Source organism: Sprattus sprattus (assembly GCF_963457725.1).
Source record: "Sprattus sprattus genome assembly, chromosome: 19".
Lineage (NCBI taxonomy): Eukaryota > Metazoa > Chordata > Actinopteri > Clupeiformes > Clupeidae > Sprattus > Sprattus sprattus.
In genome coordinates this window covers 24,549,893-24,574,678 of record NC_137917.1, presented here as the reverse complement: position 1 = coordinate 24,574,678, position 24,786 = coordinate 24,549,893, and the positions used below count along the sequence as shown (strand labels likewise).

General features: G+C 46.0%; 1 protein-coding gene across 1 annotated transcript in view; it reads right to left on the bottom strand.

Annotated features, from left to right (window-relative positions):
• LOC308380812 (CUB and sushi domain-containing protein 3-like) overlaps window positions 1–24,786 on the bottom strand; it is a gene marked incomplete at both ends in the record, with an annotated part of 198,970 nt that overhangs the window by 80,535 nt on the left and 93,649 nt on the right. Inside the window, 8 exon segments of the mRNA XM_080858223.1 lie at window positions 899–968; window positions 5,272–5,390; window positions 6,163–6,267; window positions 8,575–8,671; window positions 9,183–9,307; window positions 17,902–18,105; window positions 18,727–18,822; window positions 22,003–22,116. Of these exon segments, the coding sequence (XP_080714349.1) occupies window positions 899–968; window positions 5,272–5,390; window positions 6,163–6,267; window positions 8,575–8,671; window positions 9,183–9,307; window positions 17,902–18,105; window positions 18,727–18,822; window positions 22,003–22,116 (930 nt within the window).

The window sequence follows — 24,786 nt, the reverse complement described above, 5'->3', positions numbered from 1 at the left end:
AAAAGGTATAAAACCACTTTAGTGCTTCTTGCTTCTCCTCCCCTGTCTTTGAGCGTGGGGATCCTCTCTTTCCTTCTTTCTCTGCTCTGTCTGTTTCTCCTTTCTTTTCCTTTCTTTCTCTGTCTCTCCTTCACCATTTCTCTCACTCTTTCATCATGATTTTAGAAATCCAAGAAGCCTATCAGAACACCAGGTTCTGATACGATGTTGATCATTTTTATTTATCTTTCACTCCATGTTTTGCTCCTGCTGCTTGCCTTTATTGATTTTATGTAAAGCACTTTGAATTGCACCTTTTGTATGAAATGTGCTATATAAATAAAGTCTTACTTATTTCCTTACTTACTTGCTTACTTACTTACTTACTCTTTCATCACAGGTTTGGGTTCATGCTCTTTTTTATGTCATACACTCAGGTTTATCAGGGTTAGTTTCATCTTTCAAGTATATTTGTCTAATTGGCATTCAACCTATTTATTAAATTGTGATTATTTACAGTTTTATCCATTTAACTTGACATTCTTGTAAGGTTAAAGCTTACCTATTTATTGTATTAATAAACTGTTCATTCATTAACCATTCTTGTAACCCCGCATGAGGCCGTGCCACTACATCTATCAACTGGCTGATAGACTGCTAGGTAATATTGGAGGTCATTTAATGATTGAATTGAGTGTGTGTGTGTGTCAGTAATTACCACCCTAATGCATTCTACTATTCCATCATTTCCAGACACGTGTAAACCTTCCATCAGAACATTTTGGCTATGTGTACATCTGTGTGTGTGTGTGTGTTTGTGAGTGTGTGAGTTTGTGTGTGTGTGTGTGTGTGTGTGTGTGTGTGTGTGTGAGTGTGTGAGAGTGTATGTTCCCTAAAAGCCTGGGAATAGACAACCTACCGAGGCAGAGGGGCACGGGGTAGTTCCATCTCCTGACGGGTCCTGGCATGCACGTTATATGTGCGCTCCCCTGAAAACACACAACACAAAAATAAGGCCACAAAACCACACAAGAGAATTTTGCCTTCTTGATGTTATTTTATGCCACCCTATTAGGAAGGACGGTGCACTGATTTTTTTAAAAGGACCCATCGTATGCCCAATTTACCACAAGTTGATATGGTTCCTTGGGGTCTTAATGAAATGTTGAAATATGGAGAGTCGGTGGAATTGGGGAATTTATATTTGGTTGGTTACATGTTTCTGCATCCGAAAAGTGTTCATTAGTACTTCGCAAGAGTACTCGAGTATTCATGAAATTGAGCAGCTCCATCACTTCTCGAGTACATTAATCACGTGATGCTAGTTGAAGAACTGAAAATGGGTCAGTTTCTTAATATTGTTCGTTGTTAGTTCTGTCCACAAATCCCATGCTGCTTTGTTTTGGAGTCTGGGGTGAGGAAGTGATTTGGAGTCTGAGTCGAGAGCAGAGAAGAAGAGTTGATGAGTGCCATAGTGTTCTGGTCGACGCTGGACAAGTAAAGCTCTTCAGTCCCAAACTCGTCTGTCTCCTTGAACTTATTGCCTGCACCACATAATAACCCCTCCCGAGGATCTGAAGTTTTACTCTTGCTCTCGCTCTCGTTCACAAACACACACACACACACACACACACACACACACACATACACACTAGCTCTCGCGCACACTCAGTTTGCAGTTAGAGTCCTTGGCAAACAGGAGGATGGATGGTGACAGCCCAAGTCAATTGTTTGGAAGTTGTTTGAGGCCGTTGTGATACTCAATTGTGAGTCGGACATCAGGGTTGCTCATACATCAAGTCTGTCATATAATAAACCACACTACCGTGGCTAAACAAATGAATGCGGTTAAAAAATAGATAGCCAACAAGCAAATATGACTAATTTATATTTTGTATCAGTTGGGCTCATTAAGGATGACCAGGTTTCACTACATTTCTGAAATAACAGTTGCTTTTGGGCTGCTGTGGAACGATGGTAACAAAGATTAAAAAATCATATCATCCATACTTCACCACTGCATAAGGTAAGACCAGAAGTTATATTCATATCATTCCTTTTATGCTTTGCTCTATGTGCTGAGACCAACCCTCTCTTACCCGAGGAGTCTTTTAACTGATACAAGACAACTCCCACACAAACTTCCACAGAGTACTGTTCAGGAAACAATTACTTTATTTATGTACTCAAGCAACCCCTAGCATGCTAGCACTTCGGCGCCTGGAAAGCACTCGAAATTATCCAGTGACTAACTCACGACAGAGCATACTTCACATCGCAGGTACTTAAATTTGCTATTTGAAATTGTCCACATTTGTAAAAAAAAAAGCAATTGGATGATTGGCTCCCGGGCCAGTTGTTTTTGTTTACATCATTAGTATGAGTGGCTATTATCCCGTCTTCATTTAGTGTGGCTGTGACTGGCCCTCTCCTAGCACGAAACAAAATGAGGACCAAAACAAAAAACACATGGAGGCCAGCCGCAGCAGAGCTGAACATGAACACGGAACCACCAGGGATGGAGCCAAACCACCATACAATACCTGTCCAAATAGACTATTACACACACACACACACACACACACACACACACACACACACATTACTGATATTCAGTCTTGACCGTGCATCTCCCTGTGGCTGGTTACGGGGGCCTGGAACATGGAAAATTGAATGTTGCGGGATGAAGCAACCAAGATGAGCACAAAACTACCTCAACAACACGTTGTATTTACAGAGAACCAGTAGATTGGCTGACAAACCAGAAAAAGCTATTACATCATTTTTTTCCTCCAGTGAGTCATATTTCACATTTTTCTCAGGTGCATCATGTTGCTTACATCTCAGGCCTAATGAGTCCAGTGACTCAAAGGTGTGTGTGTGTGTGTGTGTGTGTGTGTGTGTGTGGAAGGTAAGCTGCTGACCCTTCTCCGTAAGGCTCCTGCCAGCTGTCAGGCGGTTCTTGCTGATGCACACACACACACACACACACACACACACACACACACACACACACACACCAAGGCGAACCTAAGAAGAAGCCTTTCAATTACCAAGACAACCACCCGCTCAACAACATTCCACCGGAGAGACGAGTGAAGTGGTTGGCTGGCGCAGACGTGTCGATGACTAACTCACTTCAGCCGAACCTCGTCTGAAAAAGTTCCCACTCCATCAGGCTGAACCTCGAGGACACCCGTCCAAGTTACACAGTGTAAGGGACCCGAAATGATCCCAAGAGATATCTATTAGCTATCTATCGCAATACCCTGAAATAATACTGTCTCCCGAGACTTACCAAGCAGGTAATCTGTGAGAACCTGTTGTTACACGGATCGAGAGACAACAATGTCATGGCAGCCGCACAGGTTGTCAGCGGCAACATGGTCACATCCCTCCAAAGATCCTTATCAGGCTGAATGGATTTCCCATGCTGATGATAACGGAAAAACTAAAATATCCTCGACAAACAGGCTGTAGGAGGCTGTGGGAGGCGGCAGGACAGGCCTGGTGAAAACGCTGACGGGAGAGAACAATGTCGAGGGTTTGCCGCTGCGCGCCCTGTTGCCGGTCAGCCGGGCCGACACGTCATCATCTCAAAGAACAAACTATTTTGCAAAGCTCCGAAAAGCATTCAGACACTCAGAGAACAGCATGAGGCGGAAGTGCACTACTCATTGGGTGAACCCCTGCCTGTCTCTGTGTGCTTTCTTGGCATCCATTCTGAAGCCTCCCAAGAGACCTTTGGATCACACAACTAACTACACACACCTTCTCACACACACACCTATTCTTCCACAAACAAACACACACACATCATTCCTTCGGTAGGCTGTAAATTGCCGAAATTGCAGACTAGAGACACAAATCCAAAGCTGAAATCTTGGGTTCCTACTTTCAGTAAAAGCCACTAAAAACCTTCATAGTGTTGTCCTGGTTTTCTGTGAGGACATAGGTAAGAAGTGACTGTTCTGCGGTCTATGGTTGTACCCTGGAAAAAGTCCTCCTGCACTTCCCTATTTGCGACACCTTTTTTCGGTACTTTGCAAAACGCCTTGGTGAGGTGCAACTGGTTCAACAGCTCATCAGATTAACCTTGTAAGTGTAGCCCTGTTTATGTGTGCAAAAAGTCTGTCTCCACTCCAGAGTGTGTAAATAAACCTTCAACTTAACAACATAGCCTGCCACAGTATAATGAAATACCTTGAAAGGTCATGTCATTTCAGGGAGGCCTAACACATCAGAACTCCCTCAACGCCAGCGAACGTTCAGTGGGGCATAAAGGCTGAATAATTACAGGTCCACTGCTTCATCCAGCTGCCGCCCCTCCCTCCCTCCCCCCCATTGAAAAGAGGAAAATGGGGTTTCATGGCACTTTCTATGAACACACATCCCTCATCTGGCCAATTTGGCTTGAATTACAGCGGCTGAATAACAGAGAGCTGTGGAGTCGAGCCAAGCGTAGCATAGCGTAGCCGCCCAGTGTCACGCGACGCTGCAGTAAAAGCCTTTAACCCACTCACCCCACTCATACACACCATCATAGCCCCCCTCACACCCCACTCATACACACCATCATCATAGCAGCCCCCCCCCCACTCACTCATACACACCTACACCATCATCATAGCCCCCCCCCCCCCACTCACTCATACACACCTACACCATAATCATAGCCCCCCCCCTCACACCCCATTCATACACACCATCATCATAGCCCCCCCCCTCACTCATACACACCTACACCATCATCATAGCCCCCCCCTCACTCATACACACCTACACCATCATCATAGCCCCCCCCCCTCACTCATACACACCTACACCATCATCATAGCCCCCCCCCCTCACACCCCATTCATATACACCATCACCATCATCATAGCCCCCCCCCCCCACTCACTCATACACACCACCATCATAGCCCCCCTCCCCACTCACTCATACACACCTACACCATCATCATAGCCCCCCCCCCTCACTCATACACACCTACACCATCATCATAGCCCCCCCCTCACTCATACACACCCACACCATCATCATAGCCCCCCCCCCCACTCACTCATACACACCTACACCATAATCATAGCCCCCCCCCCCACACCCCATTCATACACACCATCATCATAGCCCCCCCCCCTCACTCATACACACCTACACCATCATCATAGCCCCCCCCCCCCCCCTCACTCATACACACCTACACCATCATCATAGACCCCACACCCACACTCCCGACCATTGAGCTGTCACAGCTGTGTGACGTGACGTGACGTGACGCTCGCCCACCTTGAGACTGAAGCCTTGCTCGCACTGGAAGGAGACCACGTCGCCCACGATGTAGCGGTCACCAAGCCTGGCTCCGTTGCTGGGGGCCTGGGGCTCCGGGCAGGAATCCAAACCAATTGCTTGGAACACGAGGGATAGGGGGAAACAAAGAAAAGAGAGAGAGAGAGAGAGAGAGAGAGAGAGAGAGAGAGAGAGAGAGACAATGAGCACGCACTTGAATTGCGATGGTCTGCGAATGCCATTAAACAGTCATGAGTGAGTGCAGAGCGTGTTAAGTGGCGTGTGGTGCTGTGGGCGAATAAACAATGCGTTTGGTGAATGCTCGACTGGAAACTGTCGAGTCTGTGTAAACTCGTTTTATGCCGGAGAGAGAAAGAGGATGTTGATACATATACCCACGCAAAAAGCACACAGCAAACATCTTCACACGCACATACGCACATACACACACACACACACATACACACATTCTCTGTTCCACATATACTCTGTCACCTACTCACTCACTCAATAAAACCATCTCTCTCTCTTTCTCTCGCTCTCTCTCACTCTCACACACACACACACGCACATATATTGTAAACATCCTATACATATATTTATATATATAGCACGTATACACACACACTCACCCAAATACATGCACACATAACAATTGCAATTCTTGGGCATCCACAATCTCAATTCACAATCACACCACATCACTCCACTCCAATATTGAACGCTTAATCAAAGAGCACTGATGAGCTGTACTGCAGACTCAGACCCGAGACATTCCCTGTCTGAAGAATGTGCTGTGAGCTGCATAAGAACCAGGCCCAACACTGTGTCCCTCCAGGAGTAGTGCTGCACGGAGTGGATGGGCTGAGCCCGGTGGGTCTGGTGGCCTACCTGTGTACTCCAGGTGGAAGCCCGTGCCGGACATGCTCATGTCCGACTGGAACGTCAGGTAGAGGTTGTTGGAGGTGCTGTTCAGGACCGGTGGGATGGTGGTCCCTGGAGGAGGGGGATCGGGTTGGGGTCGGGGGGGGGGGGGGGGGAAGCGGAGGACAGGTGTTATTGTCCAAAGATATGCCTCACACACACTTAGACACACTCGGTTGCCGTCACTGCTCATCTGCCAAATCCCTGATCTATCTGGAGGATATGCTCTCCCCGCGGACGCACCGTCACCGGGGCTTTGCGGACGGATGTTGGGGTGGGGGTGGGGGGGGCCTCGCCTGCCAGCGGCTTTGTTGGGTTTGAGGGACACAGACATTAAAGGTTGTTACTGCCACAACTGGGTCACCATTCATCTCGTCTGCCTCGGCCGAGATTGAAGCCAGAGAAACGTCCCAGCGGACAACTTGACAGGTTAGGTCACCGTACACACGCACATGCACACACACACCTGACTTACCTCATGAGAAGCACTGCAGTGTGTGTGTGTGTGTGTGTGTGTGTGTGTGTGTGTGTGTGTGTGTGTGTGTGTGTGTGTTTGTGTGTGTTCGTGTGTGTGTGTGTGTGTGTGTGTGTTTGTGTGTGTTTGTGTGTGTGTGTGTGTGTGTGTGTGCGCGAGGGTAGAGGGTGGAGGGACATGTGCGGTAGCATTCCCAGTGCACGGAGGCCAAGTTAATTGTCAATCCAGGGGAGCGGCATGAGCTTTGATAGGAAATGAAATGACTGCATAAACTGACAGGAAGAGTGATGAATGATGCCGTCGTATTAGTTACCCTGAACAATACTGAAGTGTATTTATGCGGGAAGCGTGCGGATAGACTTCTTTATCCTCTTCTTCATCACGTCACTCGTCACCTTTAAGACGCATCTATATTTGTTAAGCCTGTTGTTGCGCTGCCTATTTAGGTTTGTTTTGCTAACGCAAGTTGCCGTCGTGTCTCAGATCTCCTCCCTGGATTTCATTTAAGAGCCGGATAGATTAAACGTCAACCTGTCAACGGCACTTACATCCTGTCCAGGCCCGTTCCCCGTCGGCTCAGGTCAATGCACATTTATTTTATTTTGCGCGTTATGCTTTTGTGGGAGAAAATACAAAAAAAATATAAAAAACAAGCAACAAATAATTAAATTCTGTCCCTCAACGTTCCCTCTCATCCCCAGCCCACCCCCCCCCCAACCCCCTTCGTGTTTTTCCCTCCAATTCATAGTAGGCATACGCAGCCACACCCTATCCCCCTGTGCCGTGCTGCTGTCGTACAGTGGAAGGCCCGACGGGATGCCAATGACACTCCCGTCTCCCCCTGACTGATTACGACGGAGCTGATGCATGACGCTCAATGACGGCTCAAATATTGATGCGCTTTGGATGATAAAACTAAATCTCCAGATGAAAGTTTCCTGACAAAATAGCGTGAGTATGAAATGGAGGGAAGATTTGGGGGATGGGGGGGTGCTGTTGGCTGGCGACGCGAAATTATTTTATCGCTGACACTAAGACACTCGGGCCCCTCCACACGCATCCTTGAGTTCGCTGGCTCGAAAACAAAAGCCTGTATTGCGGGGTCGAGCCGCTGGGCAAAATCAAGACGATGTGAGGCTTTCTTTGAAACCCCTCGCAGGGACTAAAGGCCAAAACAAGTCGCTTGCTTTGCGACCAGCTTTCCACAGAGCACATGTGACAGTGAAAAAAACATACATTACCAGGGTACATCACTTCAATTACTGGTATGGCGACAAGACTGACAAAGCAATTAGACGTGGCCATCTCAACCTCATGCATAAATGTATAATGTTGCATCTAAAGTAGGCTGCCATCCTACATATACACACACACACACACACACACACACACATCTCTCTCTGGTGTGTGACCATGTTATAAATATAAAACATGGAATGAAAGCCCTATTATACCTCAGGGTGTTTGCCTAAGCTGCACATGGGAAATAAAACGTATATGATGTTATCCCCGTGCAGGAAAGATGTTTGCAACGACGAATTTAATAAGTATTCATCGGAGCCGTGGTGCTGGCCAAAGCATAATGACAAGGTAGCAATGCGGACGTCAAGGGGCTCGATTCCACAGATGGGAAACATGCTGTCTACCCCACAGCGCTCGCTGCACTGTGTGTGTGTGTGTTTGTGTGTGTGTGTCTGTGAGTGTGTGTGTGTGGGTGTGTGTTTGTGTGCGTGCATGTGTGTGTGTGTGCGTGTGTGTGTGTGTGCGTGCATGTGTGTGTGTGTGTGTGTGTGTGTGTGTGTGTGTCTGTGTGTGTGGGTGTGTGTGTGGATGACGCCACGGAAACACTGAAATGCAGTGCCAGCACTCGGGATGAAAATGCGAGAAAAAAAAATAAAAGGTACCTGAATAACTTCCCAGCCTTGGAGCGTCGCTGTCAACGCCGTCGTAGAATTCCAGCGTGTCCCAGTTGTGCTCGGTAGCAAAACTCACCACTGTGATCTAAATATTCCGAGGAGAAAAACAGCCGTTGCAGCGTTAAGTGTTAAAATCGCTGAAAATTGATAATGTCATTCAGATGTATTCAACTATTGGCTTGGGGGAACAGGGCGGTGGCTGGCAACACTTTGAGGCACTCTTGAGCTTTGTCAAGTCTGTCATAAACTGTCAGCAGTGATCTTGTCAAGTGCCACACTCTTAATCCGGGGGTGTGAGGGCTGAGACGATGTTGCCCAGCGATCGGGCCCCAGCTGTGGGACCTGTTGCCCAGTCCCCCCGCTCCACAGAGAACCATCCACATAAAAATTGTCTGGGTGAATTTAAATATTTGCCATATCAGTAATTGAATGTGCTCTGGAGAGCTCCCCGGACGGATCGCTCACTCGCTGTACTTGAAGCTCTGAAGCGTGTAAAGAAACTTTCTTTATCTCTCTATTTTATTTTATATTATTTAATTATTATTATTATATTTTTTGTTGAAAAAGAAAAAAAAATTCTGAAATGGTTTCCTCACTTGGATCCCAGCTCCCTCTGGCACGAAGACCTTCCATGCACAGTTCAGATAGTTGTCATAGGGATCCGGGTATCCGGGAGACAGGATAGTCCCACGACGCGCAGTCAGAACTCCTCCGCAGGGAACTGCGAGACAGAGACATATCTTTTTGAGATGGAGGGAAAGAGAAAGAAATATTGGGGAGGAGAGGCAGGGAATGACAATGGGGCCCCAACGAACTGTACTACACAAACAACTAGCAAGGGTGTAGGAGAAGAGAGAGAGAGAAAAGGGAAAGAGAGAGAAAAGCTTGAGTCATCAAGTAAAGGAATGCGAAGAGGCTACAGAGGAATAATAGATGATACTTAGAAGGGGTAGAACAGAGGTGAACACTAAAGAGGAACAGTCTGATGTAATCTTTGTTAGATGTTATAAGAAAAGATACTGTTTGGTTTAAATAAATAAACCTATACATATTGTGAAGGCCCAGCCGGTGAGCAGTGCCCCACATGGGACTCACACGTACACGTTGGAATGCGTTGATCTCTCAAGGTGACGAAACCCCATTCACTTTGAATGGGGTGACGTCATCCTTCGCCAAACTCAGTTGTGGCTCCGTTGGGTTCCGTTCCGTTGCGTTGCGTTTCATGAGTTGAAAAATGTTCAACTTTTCCAGAGGCAACGCATTCGTCAGCCAATCAAATTGCCTTTCATGCATAACTGACAGCACAGGCCCTAGCCAATCAGATCGCGTTTATGGTCACATCTAAAGCATTTTTATACTCACAGGGTAAACAGCTTGCTAGTGGCGTGACTAGTTTGTTGACCTGTCAATCTCACTATAACGTCTCCGTTATCAACACAACCCAATGCGCCAGACTCCTCCTTCGCCATCCGTTGGATCAACGCATTCCAAGACGTCCGTGTGAGTCGAAGGTAAGTACAGCCAAACCAAGGCAATCAAGAGGCATGGTGTTGGATGGGCGGTTCTACCCCAGAGGATTCTCATAGGGAACTCCTCCCCGCCCAGGTGTCTCTGATTGTCCCTCACAGGTGGACTGAATCAATCAGGCAATCAGGAGCCTTTTTAACCTCAACCAGAGGATACGGAAGCCTGTCTTGAGCTACTGAGGAGTGAGAACCAGATGCCTTCCAAGCCAGTCTCACGGTCGGCCTTTTGTATTGTTGAAGAGGAATAATCTCTGTCTCTCTCTCTCTCTCTTGCCTCATGGAAGAGCCAGACGGAGCCCCTGACGCCAACTGCCAAGCCGGTGAAGCTTTTTGAGTTACCTTTTTGCGCTCCCTCCTTACTTCCCCTCAGTTTATAAAATAAACTCCTAAGTTATATTCAGCGCAACTCCTGTGTCTGACTGCTCTTTTCCAGTTTGTGTACCCACTGTTTGCCCTTGTAAGGCCAGGCTCCCACAATATATATGTGCCACAGGCCATGTATCATGAAGGCATAGTATTGATTTAGTGAAGAAAGAGTGAAGAGTGAAGGAAGAAGTAAATATGGATTTTATCCCTCTGGATTTTAAATCTGACCATCGACAGAATCCCTCTTTTATCTTTCAACAAGTGCTTTCAGATGACACTTTGTAAAAGTTTAAAATATTTCCCTTACGATATTTCCCTTTCCAAGCACAGCTTTATTCCAAGCTGTTAACTACAAACAGAAGGGGCTAAGAAGCTAACCCTCATATATTACTTAGATACCCTTATTGTTTTATTTAGTTATTACTTACAACATATAAAGTATAAATTAACTTAATCCCAAAAGAACCTTTGCCTTTGTTACTGTCTCCCATTCTCCTGACGAGGGTAAGACAGAGAACTGAGCGTGAAACAAAAGGTCAGAGATATTTTTTTCTGGCTGCGTTTTCTCTGCAGCACTTCTATTATTTTCTTCCTCTCTCGCTCTCCGTTTTTTTTCGGTGTTTCACTTCAGCAGACTTTCTCTGCACATCACTTTGGGAGCCCTCTCCTCTCTCTGCATGGAATAAAAGGGGCATTATGCATTCTTCAATTTCAATTATTCAGCCTCATTCTCACATTGATTCCATTTGATGTTTCCGCATCTAATTCTAGTCTAATAAACTCTCCCGACCTTTTAACCGGCTTCAGTAACAAGCACTTCTTTTTTTTACGAGTGTTTACCATCAGCTGATACGAACCAACTTTTGTTAATAGACACTCATCCCTTAAATCAACAAACACACACACACACACACTCACACACGCACACACGCACGCACGCACACGCACGCATGCACGCACACACACACACACACACACACGCGCACACACACACACATACACACGCGCGCACACACACTCACACACACACACACACACACACGCACACACGCGCGCACACACACCACACACACACACACACACACACACACACACACACACACACACACACACACACACACAAACACACACACACACACAAACACGCACACACACACACACACACACACACACACACACACACACACACACACACACACACACACACAAACACACACACAAATACCAACATTCAATATTGTGCCACCACTGACAGCATGTTGTTGAAGCTGCAGGTGCCAAACGTCACATTCAATTGGGCTTTGATAAACTCATTCCCCAAAGGAGAATGAGAATGTACATATGTTTATGCATGACTCTCTTCCCCTACGCATGCCACCCTCCAGGCGGGCGAGGGCGAGGGGACGTTTTTATTCCGAAGCCAATGAGTTTTCCTCAACTCCTTCATTTTCTTATCTGATGGGTTCTCTGTAGTTATACTGTATGTCAGAGAGACACACTCCATTCTGCTAGGAAGGGTATTGAAGCGTCTACAGTGTATTTTTGGTTCTTTTACATTTGAAGTTGGCCATTTGTCATACGCGGGAAACGATTTCTGAAGTCTAATTTATATGTATATAGATTGCCGATCAAAGAGAGAAACTTTTGAAAAGCCTTATTAAACGAGACAATAACAGTGTCCCAGATAAAGGCAAAGTGATGCTATGTAAATGACTGCATCCTTTATTTATTGTACAAAAGTTTTAATTACGCCATTCTTTCATATGCATTCATTTCACAAACTCATCTTAGTTCATTGAAAAAGGAAAACAAAGTTCTTCATTTGCATAACAGGGATGGGCAGACTCTGAGAGAAACATCCTCTCCAAGCAGCCATATGAAAAATTCAATTGCAGAATAGCAGAGAGATATAGTATTGTTTTTCAACAAAACCAATGTCAACCAAAGAAATGAAAAGGGCAAACTATAGCCATTGATGTGTCTCCCACACACACAGACACACACACACACACACACACACACACACACACACACACACACAGCTCACATGCTAGTTCAGCTTCTACTCCCCCAGATCAATGCACTCCACACGAACACACACACACACACACACACACACACACACACACACACACACACACAAAACTATCCCCACAAAAGAACATGTCTGTCTCCCAAAACAAACATAAAAACCAATGTCAAGGCTTTTCAAAAAGAAAATGAAAGAAGACTGTCTTTTTTTAGTCTAAATATAACTCTTCAAAACCCCTGACATCCCTCCAGTGAGGCTCCCCTATACCCACAGTCGCACCCTCTTTATTCACCGTTAAGCAATTTTCCCTTAGTCTGTCTACTTGTTCGGCCCCCTCTAAGCGTCGGCGGTCGCTAACGGGCAAGGTCTCAACGCGTAAACCACAACAAGGACCTTCTCAGTTCCAAGACGCCATTTTGACACAGGCTGTCAAGGACGAGGGCGGCTCGTAGAGGTCAGAATCAATCATCCCTCTCCTACTTGTCCTATCCCCACCCAACCCTCCAGACTCTGGAAGACTGGGGCACTGCGGAGCTACTTGTGGTGGGGGGGGGGGGGGGGGGACAAGCAAGCAGCATCTCTGACGTTTGGAGATGTTTACTGTTGGTGTGAAGATGCACTCATGGGTCACACATACACAAACACACACACACACACACACACACACACACACACACACACACACACACTACGTCAACATGCACTTTGACTCGAAGACACACACACACATGCACATGCACGCACACAAACACAAAACCTAAACACTACAAATGCTTAAGATTGAAACAACACAAACATCTCTCATAAAATCCCTACTTATAACATCCCTACTTAAACGTGGAGAGAGAGAGGGGGTTAGAGAGAGTAAGAAGGAGAGAGAGAAAGAGAGAAGGAGAGAGAGAGTAGGAAGGAGAGAGAGAAAGAGAGAAGGAGAGAGAGAAAGAGAGAAGGAGAGAGAGAGAGAGAAGGAGAGAGAGAGAGAAGAGGGTTGGGCAGTGTGCACTCTGGTTTCTAATAGCAACCCCACTTGTTTCACTTGGTTGCACAGGCTGCAGTGTAACAAACACTCCACCTCAGTGAATCATCAGGCTCCCTTGCTTTCTGCACTGGAATCTCTCGACACACACACAAACACACACACACACACACACACACACACACTCACACAGACAGGCACACACACACACAGACAGAACGAGGAGGAAAATAATGAAATACTCCCCACGCTGTACCCCAAGAGAGAAAAGCAAGCCATATGACCAGTCTGGTGTAGCATTGCAGTAGGCATCAGTTTAAAGGATCTCTTATGCATATAGCCATGGCTGGGAGTCATGTGTGTGGCCTGGTGTAGCATTGCAGAAGGCATCAGTTTAAAGGATCTCTTATGTGTATGGGCATGGCTGTTGGGACAAAATGCTGGTAGAACAACACTGACGAAACTGCTGCCAAAATTTGTTATAAGATACCGTAATTTGTTATAAGACTACCGTAGGGCTCACTATTTCACCATCCTAAGGATGCAAATCAGCCACTGTTCTAATGGTTGCTGAGAAGCTAGTCTAATGGCAGTTAGTGTTTTTTTTTTTTTTACTTTTAGCTGATCGTTAAGCTAATTCTAGCAATGTCTATGCACTTGCCTCTAAACTGGGTGTTCTTGATAAGATAAGCAAGACTGAAACAAGATAGATGCTGTTTGACAATGAGCTCAGATTTGGCTGCCTAAAACCGTCATTTCCTGCCTATTAATCACACCAACGTACTGACGACACCCGAGTATTAGTCGTGTCTTTTTTCAACGTTTCGTCATTGAGTCACGTAAATCTATAAATGTATTCATACTAGATCTATTCATCTGACTTTCCAGTCATGCATTAATGCCCTAGAAAATAATATGGAGTCGATCAAAAATGCAAGTACATTCTCTGTGTGTCACCCGAGCAGCAAATCTACTTCACTCTTATTGACACATGTGTGAGCGAGAGATAGATAGATAGAGAGAGAGAGAGAGAGAGAGACCACACATGGCTTACAGGGCTTGGCTTTGTTGGCATCAGGTGGTAATTATCTGGCTAATTCATTGAGCCCTGAAAGGTTTCATCTCCTAGCAATGCCCCTGGTACACTTAAGCACACACACACACACACACACACACACACACACACACACACACACACACACACGCAATGCCCCTGGTACACTTCAGCTGGTTTTGAAGTGACCTACATTGTCGACAATAGTAACAATGCAGGATTTCTCAGGTCATTTGAAAATAAACGGTTTTCTCCTTTACTGTAAACTTGACTGGCATGCTGGTTAACACGCACACACGCACACACGAACACACAGACACACACACACACACACACACACACACACACACACACACACACACAAAGGGATGAGAGAGGTTGCAGTGAAAAATAAAACATTTGGTAAAACTTTTCTTAAGGGAACCGCATTAGCCATTAACACATAACTAATTGGTGCCTGTATCTATCTGCTATCTCAAAAGCCACAGGTTGTGAACATGGAAGCTACCTCAAACACAGCAGGTTGTGAACATGAATGCTAACTTCAACACCGCAGGTAGTGAACATGGATGCTACCTCAAAAGCCACAGGTTGTGAACATCGATGCTAACTGGTTAAACGCTGCAGTTTGTGAACATGGATGCTACCTCAAAAGCCACAGGTTGTAAACATGGATGCTAACTGGTTAAACACTGCAGGTTGTGAACATGGATGCTGGTTAAGCACCGCAGGTTGTAAACATGGATGCTAACTTAAACGGCGCAGGTTGTGAACATGGATGCTAACTTAAACGGCGCAGGTTGTGAACATGGATGCTAACTTAAAGGGCGCAGGTTGTGAACATGGATGCTAACTTAAACAACACCACAGGTTGTGAACATGGATGCTACCTTAAACGGCGCAGGTTGTGAACATGGATGCTACCTTAAACGGCGCAGGTTGTGAACATGGATGCTAGCTTAAACGGCCAGGTTGTGAACATGGATGCTAGCTTAAACACCATAGGGTTGTGAACATGGATGCTACCTTAAACGGCGCAGGTTGTGAACATGGATGCTACCTTAAACGGCGCAGGTTGTGAACATGGATGCTAACTTAAACGGCCAGCTTGTGAACACGCTTGGCCTAGCACAGTGACTCATGTACCCATTAGCTGCAGGCCGTGTACCATTGATCTCCTTTCATTTTCCTTTAAATCTCCTCTCTGTCCTTCACTTTCTACAATGTATCTTTTCCAACGTCTTGTGATCCAATACCTGTCTTCTCACTGACTCTCTCTCTCATTTTACCGCTCAACTCTCCATGTCTCTCTCTCACACACACTCTCGCTCTCTCTATCTATCTTATTCTCTCCCTCTCTCTATCTACTCTCTCTATCTATTTTACTGTCTCTTTCTCTCTATCTATCTATCTTACTCCCTCTCTCTCTCTCGATCTAACTCTCTCTGTAAATACTTTGGATTTTATTTCTTGGTTCTTCTCAGCAGTTCCTTTCAGATCCCTCCCCATCCTTGTGTTTCGTAACATCCTTCTCAAACTCTCTCTTTTTCTCTCTCTTTCTGTCTGCTTCTATCTCCTTTGTCAATTCATCCATTTTCTCACTCTCTCCCCCTGTGACTTCTGCCTTTCTACAAGTTGATATCCTTTGAGAGCAATTCCATTCGAGTGAAAAGTTGAGTATTCTTCCTATCCCTCTAGCAGGCTACAGCAAAATGATTTTATGAAATCAGTGCCTTAAAATTGGATTTGCCTTTTTTGCTGAAATTAGTCTAATATTTCCACACCATCTCCAACTGTTTGACTTTTTATTATTTAAACTAGATTCGGCTCGAATTAGAATAATGATGCTGAAAGTTGCACCCTAAAAGCTCCTCATGTTGCTCTAGAAATTGTATTTATTAGTGTGTGTGTCAGTGTGTGTGTGTGTGTGTGTGTGTGTGTGTGTGTGTCACACGTGTGTCAGTGTGTGTGTGTATTAAAGACGGGGGGGATGGGGGGGCTAATTGCTTATATTCAAGCCTTACCACACCAAGGTGCAAAGACTGAGAAACTCATCTAGCCTATTACCTGTTTTTGATTAAAAAACCCCATCAGCTGTTGGATAGCTTTTCATAGGATTTCATTTCACCTATCAGTTCAACTTAAACTTTATTTGATCAGAGCTCTTGTTTAAAACAGATCAAATCTGTCCGGGTGAAATACGGTTTTATGATTGGCTATGTACCGATCCATTCTTTGGATCAGTTCATGTTAGACAAATATGGACATGTCTATATGATTAACTATAATCATTAATAATTAAGCTCTCACTTCTAACATATCGGGTAAACGGTCCGTTCTGACCATATCATGTAAACAAAGAAGACTATAAACTCATCACCAAATAGATTTGTACTTACAATACTATGCTGTATGAGCTCTTCCATATGATGGAACTGGAATTATGGTTATTATTATAGGTAAACATGTACTGCTCTGTATCTACAACTCACTCTAAATGTGTACTAGGTCTGTCTCTCACTGAGATGCAAATGACATGTGACCCCCTCTTCCTGCTAGAGGCCTTGTGTCCTGGCATCCCCATCCCCCCATAGGTGAACTATCCCCCTCACTGTATTCCCCCTCCCCCCCTCCTGAACTGTATAAAATGCATTGCATTCTGCTATCAGGTTAGACTTCTCTTGAACCAACAGCTGAGAGGGGTCTCCACGCTGAAATACAAACCAACTGAAACTGACTCTGCCTCCGGTCCATTCTTCAACTTTAGCATGCTTATTAATATTCCATTACATACTTCATTTGACCAGTAGTGGGTAGGGTTACCGTGACGGTTTTTTTTCGCCCTCAGCCCGCGCCCCCGCACCACTCACTGTAACTCCACACGCCACTGGGGGGCCTACCCCCCACCTTGGTACCAACTGCTTTATATATACATAGCAATTTCCGTAAGTACAGTATGAAGCATTTCAGTGTATCCACTCACAGCAAGTGGGTTTAATTTTATCCAAGTAGACCTAGTCTTTTATAACCGCTCTCTTTCCACTCCATGCTTAGTGCTACCTCTTGCCCTCCTTGTCCCCTTTTTTTCTCTCTCTCTCTCTCTCTCTTTCCTTCTCCTCTCTCCCTCTCTGTTTCCTTCTCTCCCTCTCTCTTTCCTTCTCTAACTGTCTTTTTCCTTCTCTCCCTCTCTATCCCTGTCCCCTCTCTCTCTCTCTAGTTCTCTCTCTCCCTGTCCTCTCTCTCTCTCTCTCTCTCTCTCTCTCCCTGTCCCCTCTCTCAATGTCCCCTCTCTCTCTCTCTCTCTCTCTCTCTCTCTCTCTCTCTCTCTCTCTCATTCCTTCTCCTCTCTTCCCTCACTCACCGGTGCAGGTAGGCACGGTTCCGTTCCACGTGGCCAGGGCATTGGGCACGGACTCGCAGCGGATGGCTGTGGCACCGTGCAGCGTGTAGCCTGGGTTACACTCAAACAGCACCATGGCACCCATGCCAAAGTCATTGCCGATGCGCTTCCCAAAGCGTGGCTCCGCCACCGAGCTGCACTGGGACGCGCTGGTCCTGGGAACAGCTGAGGGAAGAGAGATACAGACAGAAAGAGAGACAGACAGACGGAGAGAGAGAGAGAGAAATTGAGAGAGAAGAGAGGGAAGAGACAGACAGACGGAGAGAGAGATTGAGAGAGAGAAAGATTGAGAGAGAAGAGACAGACACATAGATAGAGAGAAATCAAAAGACAGACAGTTACTCACAGAGAAGAGAGGGAAGAGACAGACAGACAGAGAGAGAGAGAGATTGAGAGAGAAGAGACAGACACATAGATAGAGAGAAATCAAAAGACAGAACATACTCACAGACTAGTATACGTGTACAGTATTTCACACACAATAGGGTGTGAAAAAGGGTGAGCAAGAGAAAAAAAGATTGAAAGAGCAGAAGATGACCAGGGAGAATTCCTTGACAACCTCCTTACAAGGTGCCATTTATCTTGCGACCTCGGTTATTTAAATTATATTAGAGTGAGTTTAATCTTTTATGACAACCTTCTCCCAACCTGACAAACATGGTTCTGTTGGACTGCTATTGATGGTCTGAAGTCATAGTTTCGTCCCATCCTTTTTTCATCAATCAATTTAGTCTGCCTTTCTGGTCGATAGCAAAGATGGAGAGGAAAGCGCTTACGGCGACTTACCTTGATACACGAAATGAAAGCCCTTGGCAGTGTTTGGTGCTTCCGAGGTGAACTTGATTGTGATTTCATTTCCAGAGCTTAGAGGCAAGGTTTCCCCTGGGAGGGCAAGACAGAAGCAAGCGTTACTTTGGCAGTTTCCTTTTTTGGCAGTGTCCCGCCATCCTGCTCATCCCGTTTTCCTATCTACAAACCAAATCAGCTATATTACGGGGTTGTTTATTTGCTTTGCCAAAATAAGATTTCCTTTATCTGCTCAGCAGAGAGACATCTCGGGCGCGGAGGAGGTGTCCGCGCTATTGTGGAGTACCAAGATCTGTGGATCTTGTTGTCGGGGGATGGCATCACTGGTGGCAGGGGCACAGGATATGTCCCTGCTGCACCCATGCACTGCATTTCGCTGTAACACACCAGGAAGACAGTCTGCCGATGCATCAGTGAGCGTTCGTGGCCCTGCGGTTTTGGCGGCGGCTTTTTGGCCGATTGGGCATGTGGAATCTGCGGAGGAGTCCGTTGGTAACAGAGATCACTCTGATTGGCCGTTCAGATCTTTATTTCTCTCCAGCTCTCAACACCGGTTCAGGAAAGCCTCTTGGGCCCAACGCTGTCGTATCCATGTATTCACCCATTTAGTGCTCTAGGTTTCTCCTTATTTAGTGCTTTAGGTTTCTCCTTACTTAGTGCTCTAGGTTTCTCCTTACTTAGTGCTCTAGGTTTCTCCTTACTTAGTGCTCTAGGTTTCTCCTTACTTAGTGCTCTAGGTTTCTCCTTACTTAGTGATCTAGGTTTCTCCTTATTTAGTGCTCTAGGTTTCTCCTTCTTTAGTGCTCTAGGTTTCTCCTTACTTAGTGCTCTAGGTTTCTCTTTATTTAGTGCTCTAGGTTTCTCCCTATTTAATGTGGTTTCTCTTTATTTAGAGTGGTTTCTCCTTATTTAGTGCTCTAGGTTTCTCCTTATTTAGTGCTCTAGGTTTCTCCTTATTTAGTGCTCTAGGTTTCTCCTTATTTAGAGTGGGTTCTCCTTATTTAGAGTGGTTTCTCCTTATTTAGTGCTCTAGGTTTCTCCTTATTTAGTGCTCTAGGTTTCTCCTTATTTAGTGCTCTAGGTTTCTCCTTATTTAGTGTGGTTTCTCCTTATTTAGTGCTCTAGGTTTCTCCTTATTTAGTGCTCTAGGTTTCTCCTTATTTAGTGCTCTAGGTTTCTCCTTATTTAGTGTGGTTTCTCCTTATTTAGTGCTCTAGGTTTCTCCTTATTTAGTGCTCTAGGTTTCTCCTTCTTTAGTGCTTTAGGTTTCTCCTTACTTAGTGCTCTAGGTTTCTCCTTCTTTAGTGCTCTAGGTTTCTCCTTACTTAGTGCTCTAGGTTTCTCCTTATTTAGTGCTCTAGGTTTCTCCTTATTTAGTGCTCTAGGTTTCTCCTTACTTAGTGCTCTAGGTTTCTCCTTACTTAGTGCTCTAGGTTTCTCCTTATTTAGTGCTCTAGGTTTCTCCTTATTTAGTGCTCTAGGTTTCTCCTTACTTAGTGCTCTAGGTTTCTCCTTACTTAGTGCTCTAGGTTTCTCCTTATTTAGTGCTTTAGGCTTCTCCTTACTTAGTGCTGTAGGTTTCTCCTTATTAAGTGCTCTAGGTTTCTCCTTATTTAGAGTGGTTTCTCCTTATTTAGAGTGGTTTCTCCTTAATTAGTGTGGTTTCTCCTTATTTAGGTTGGTTTTTGCTCTTTGATGTGGGTTTGGTGTGTCTCTGGCTTACACCATCTAGTCTTTATGCTACAAGGCAAAACAACTAACAAGCCCATGCCTCGGTTGCCCCCTTCATCTGTTCAATCTGCTGGATGCTGTTTCAAGTGGATACACTAGATCATTTCATTAAAATTTTAAACAGCGGCTGGAGGAGGAGGAGGAGGTGGAGGAGGAGGAGGAGGAGAGCAGGCTGGGCTGTGGCAGAGGAGGGTGGGACTGGATGGCGCCCTTTTGAAAGGCATGAAGTGAACTCCTCTACCCCCCCCCCCCCCGCCCCACACACACACACACACACAACCGCCATTCTCAACCCCAGTCAGAGCTTCTGCTTGATGTGCTTCCTCTCCCCCTCTCTCTCTCTCCTCCTCTCTCTCTCTCTCTCTCCTCCTCTCTCTCCTCCTCTCTCTCTCTCGCTCTCTCTCTTTCTCTCTCCCCCTCTCTCTCTTTCTCTCTCTCTCTCTCTCTCCTCCTCTCTCTCCTCCTCTCTCTCCTCCTCTCTCTCTCTCGCTCTCTCTCTTTCTCTCTCCCCCTCTCTCTCTTTCTCTCTCTCTATCTCTCCTCTCTCTCTCTCTCTCTCTCTCGCGCTCTGCTCCTCGACTGCTGAACGTGCAGCAGCTCATGCATATTTATAAAGCCCCAGCCGTACAGGTGTATAGATTGCCAGTTCATGCTTGTATGTTCGCTTTGGAATGCCTCTGAGGGTCTCACTGCGGTGTGAGTTTGTGTTTTCCTTCTTCTCATAGGGCCCCTGCGGCCAACTGAACACGTTCCCTTTCATCTCTTTATTCTTTCGGCTTAATCGATGAGAAATCCAAACCAGAACTCACGCCAAAAGTCTAAACCACGTCATAGATGAAAACTATAGATACACTGTAACAGATCGTCTATCCAACAATTGGATAACCACTGCATTACTGATCTCTGTGAGTGGCTTTTGGTGGTGTATTCTCTTTGACTGGCTTTAGGTGGTGTTGGCACTCTGACTAGCCTTAGGTGGTGTTGTCTCTATGACTAGCCTTAGGTGGTGTATTCTCTCTGAGTGGCTTTAGGTGGTGTTGTCTCTTTGAGTGGCTTTAGGTGGTGTTGGCACTCTGACTAGCCTTAGGTGGTGTTGTCTCTATGACTAGCCTTAGGTGGTGTATTCTCTCTGAGTGGCTTTAGGTGGTGTTGTCTCTTTGAGTGGCTTTAGGTGGTGTTGGCACTCTGACTAGCCTTAGGTGGTGTTGTCTCTATGACTAGCCTTAGGTGGTGTTGTCTCTATGACTAGCCTTAGGTGGTGTATTCTCTCTGAGTGGCTTTAGGTGGTGTTGTCTCTTTGAGTGGCTTTAGGTGGTGTTGTCTCTTTGAGTGGCTTTAGGTGGTGTTGTCTCTTTGAGTGGCTTTAGGTGGTGTTGTCTCTATGACTAGCCTTAGGTGGTGTTGTGTCTTTGAGTGGCTTTAGGTGGTGTTGTCTCTATGACTAGCTTTAGGTGGTGTTGTCTCTATGACTAGCATTAGGTGGTGCTGTCTATGACTAGCATAAGGTGGTGTTGGCTGGGTTACCTGAGTGAGAGCCGTGTAGGGAGGCCAGGAGGGGCGACTCTTGCGAGGGTCCGTCGTAAATCTCCACCACGTCATGAGTAGTGGTCTGGAAGGCGACAAACTGCCCGAAGAGCACTGCCGATTTCAAACGAGAAGAGAAGAAAAACAGCGTTAAGAGAATGACAAACTGCTACGAAACGTGAACCAATCAGGAGATGTTTATCCCAGGTGCCTCACTGTACCATACATCCTCCTGAGAGAAGGAAACAGATTGCCCCGTCACGTGCTGGCCATCCACTTTAGTTCCACACCATTTTCTGTGTTTATTTTTTCTATTTTCTGATGACATGGGGGTTTCTCTCTCTCACACAGACAGACACACACACACACACACACACACACACACGGTGGTTTCTCGCTCTCTCTCTGCCTACAGTGTCTCCAGAACCCCTTGACAGCAGCCACTGTATCTGTCTCTAATAACATGGCGCAGGGCCACTATATAAATAAATAACACACACACACACACACACACACACACACACACACACACACACACACACACACACACACACACAGACACAGACACACACACACGCACACACACACACACACACGCACACACAATTTCACACTGAGACTGAGAGGTAATGAGACTGAAGGGTCCCAGGCAACTGGCATCTAGAACAGTCCTCTCCAATATCTCACCCCACTTACAGTTCCCTCCCCAGACAATCATTGCTTATCAAATCTGTCTCGCACAGGGGGTGACCAGGTGCAGGCCCTCCGCTGCTGAGGAAAACCCAACCCCCCCCCCACCCCCACCCCCTCACCCCTCAATCCCCCCCCCCCTCACCCCTCAATCCCTTCCAACCCCCCCCCCCCCCCCAACACCCCTCAATCCCCTCCACTCCACACACAACCACCACCCCCTCACCCCTCAATCCCTTCCATTCCCCCCAACACCCCTCAATCCCCTCCACTCCACACACAACCCGCCATGCACCGTAACTTACACAGCAGGTGGAGAGAAAAAAAATCCAATAGACTCATATAACAGTAAAAGATGGGGAGAGGAATCAATACTCAATGAGCCGCTGAAGAAAGTCAAGACTGTTTGCCTTGAGGCCACTAAACGGAATATGCCTGCAGGGAAAGACTGCAAGATTAGAAGGCGATCACGAGCCGTAACGGAAAACCGCTGCAGGCACACGTGGCATAACATGTGGCTCATTGTCTTTCGGGACACTAATTTAGTCCCAAATCTGCCTGCCATTTTGTGCTTCTCCGCGAGAGCATAAACAACGTTTTATGACAGTTCCATTTTTTCCTCAACCCTGTGCATCGCAGCGGTGTCGGCACAACTGCACCAAAAACAGCCTCATTCACATACAGGGACATCACGCTAAATTGACATTCCTGCATTATTGCCATCTGAATACAATGGAGGGCCTCTGTGTGCATTGCTCACAAGGTTGTGTTTTGTGTGCTTCCAGGCCAGCGCTGAACAGACTTCAGTGATCATTTTCATCGCAAGTTGTTAGAGGATGGAAGACATAAAAAATATGGCAACACCATTGGAGGACGACAACAAAAAAGTCAGTAAATGAATAATGCACTTCGCTAAGTGGGATGTCAAAACACTGTCTCCCTAGGTCCACTTACGAACACATGCAAACAGATGTTAGTGTAAAAGTCATGCTTTGTAATCGCCATCACCATTTAGTTCAGCATTTACGACGTTTCATTCTCTCTGGATCCACTGACCCATCATCTCTCATCTCCATAGTTACAGACCCTGACAATAAACGGAGAGGTGGCAGAGCGTTCCGTTTGTTTGTTCCCCCTGTATTCCAAGCTCTAATGGGTCGCACCGAATGGGGAACAATTAGTGCAGTAGGGGCAGAATAAAAGTCTCTTTTTAATGTTTTTTTTACCATCATAAATGTCATGTAAAGAAATTTCCGGCCTTTGCTTTTTGACATTCTCCATTCTCTTGGGTGTTTAATTAATCACACGTTTCATGCTAAGCAATGCCAGCCACCCGCCCACCCCAGCTTTTTTTCTTTTCTCATGCATGTCCTGTTCCAATCCAAGAGAGTCATTACCATGCCGGTGCATCACGCAGGGATCAAGGCACATTGCAGTCACATCCACTTTTAATGCTCTATTATCTCAGGGAAATCACTCTTGTCGCTCATTAAGTGCAATCCAAAGCAGTTCCTGCAGAATCGGGTCACCGGCAGAACTTGCTGGAGACCACTGCCGCACAGTGTGTGTGTGTGAGGGCGTCTGTGTGTGTGTGTGTGTGTGTGTGTATGTGTGTGTGTGTGTGTGTCTTTATGTCTTTGTGGTAAACCCACTTGAGGAGCGGGTGGCACAATTGACACCTTTTCAGCATGGTGACTCATTCTTTCCAACCTATTATTCCAACCGGCGCAATCGGAACACACACACACTTCCTCCTCAGAACATGAATGATCGGAACACACACACACACCTCCTCCTCAGAACATGAATGAGGCCGAAAATCTGCAAAATTGAAGAGGCTCTTTAGTAGCTTGATATACCTCCTGGCCTCTTGTCGATCGATCGCCTGCCTTACCGTTTGAAAGGAACAAACCTGCTGTAGGGAGCAGGATGCTGAGAAATCAGACGGGGCTAGCGAGTGAAAAACATACTTAAAATGCTGACAAAATGTGTGTGTGTGTGTGTGTGTGATATGTGTTTTGGCTAGTGAGTGTGTGGTGTGTGTGTGTGTGTGTGTGTGTGTGTGTGTGTGTGTGTGTGTGTGTGTGTGCGAGT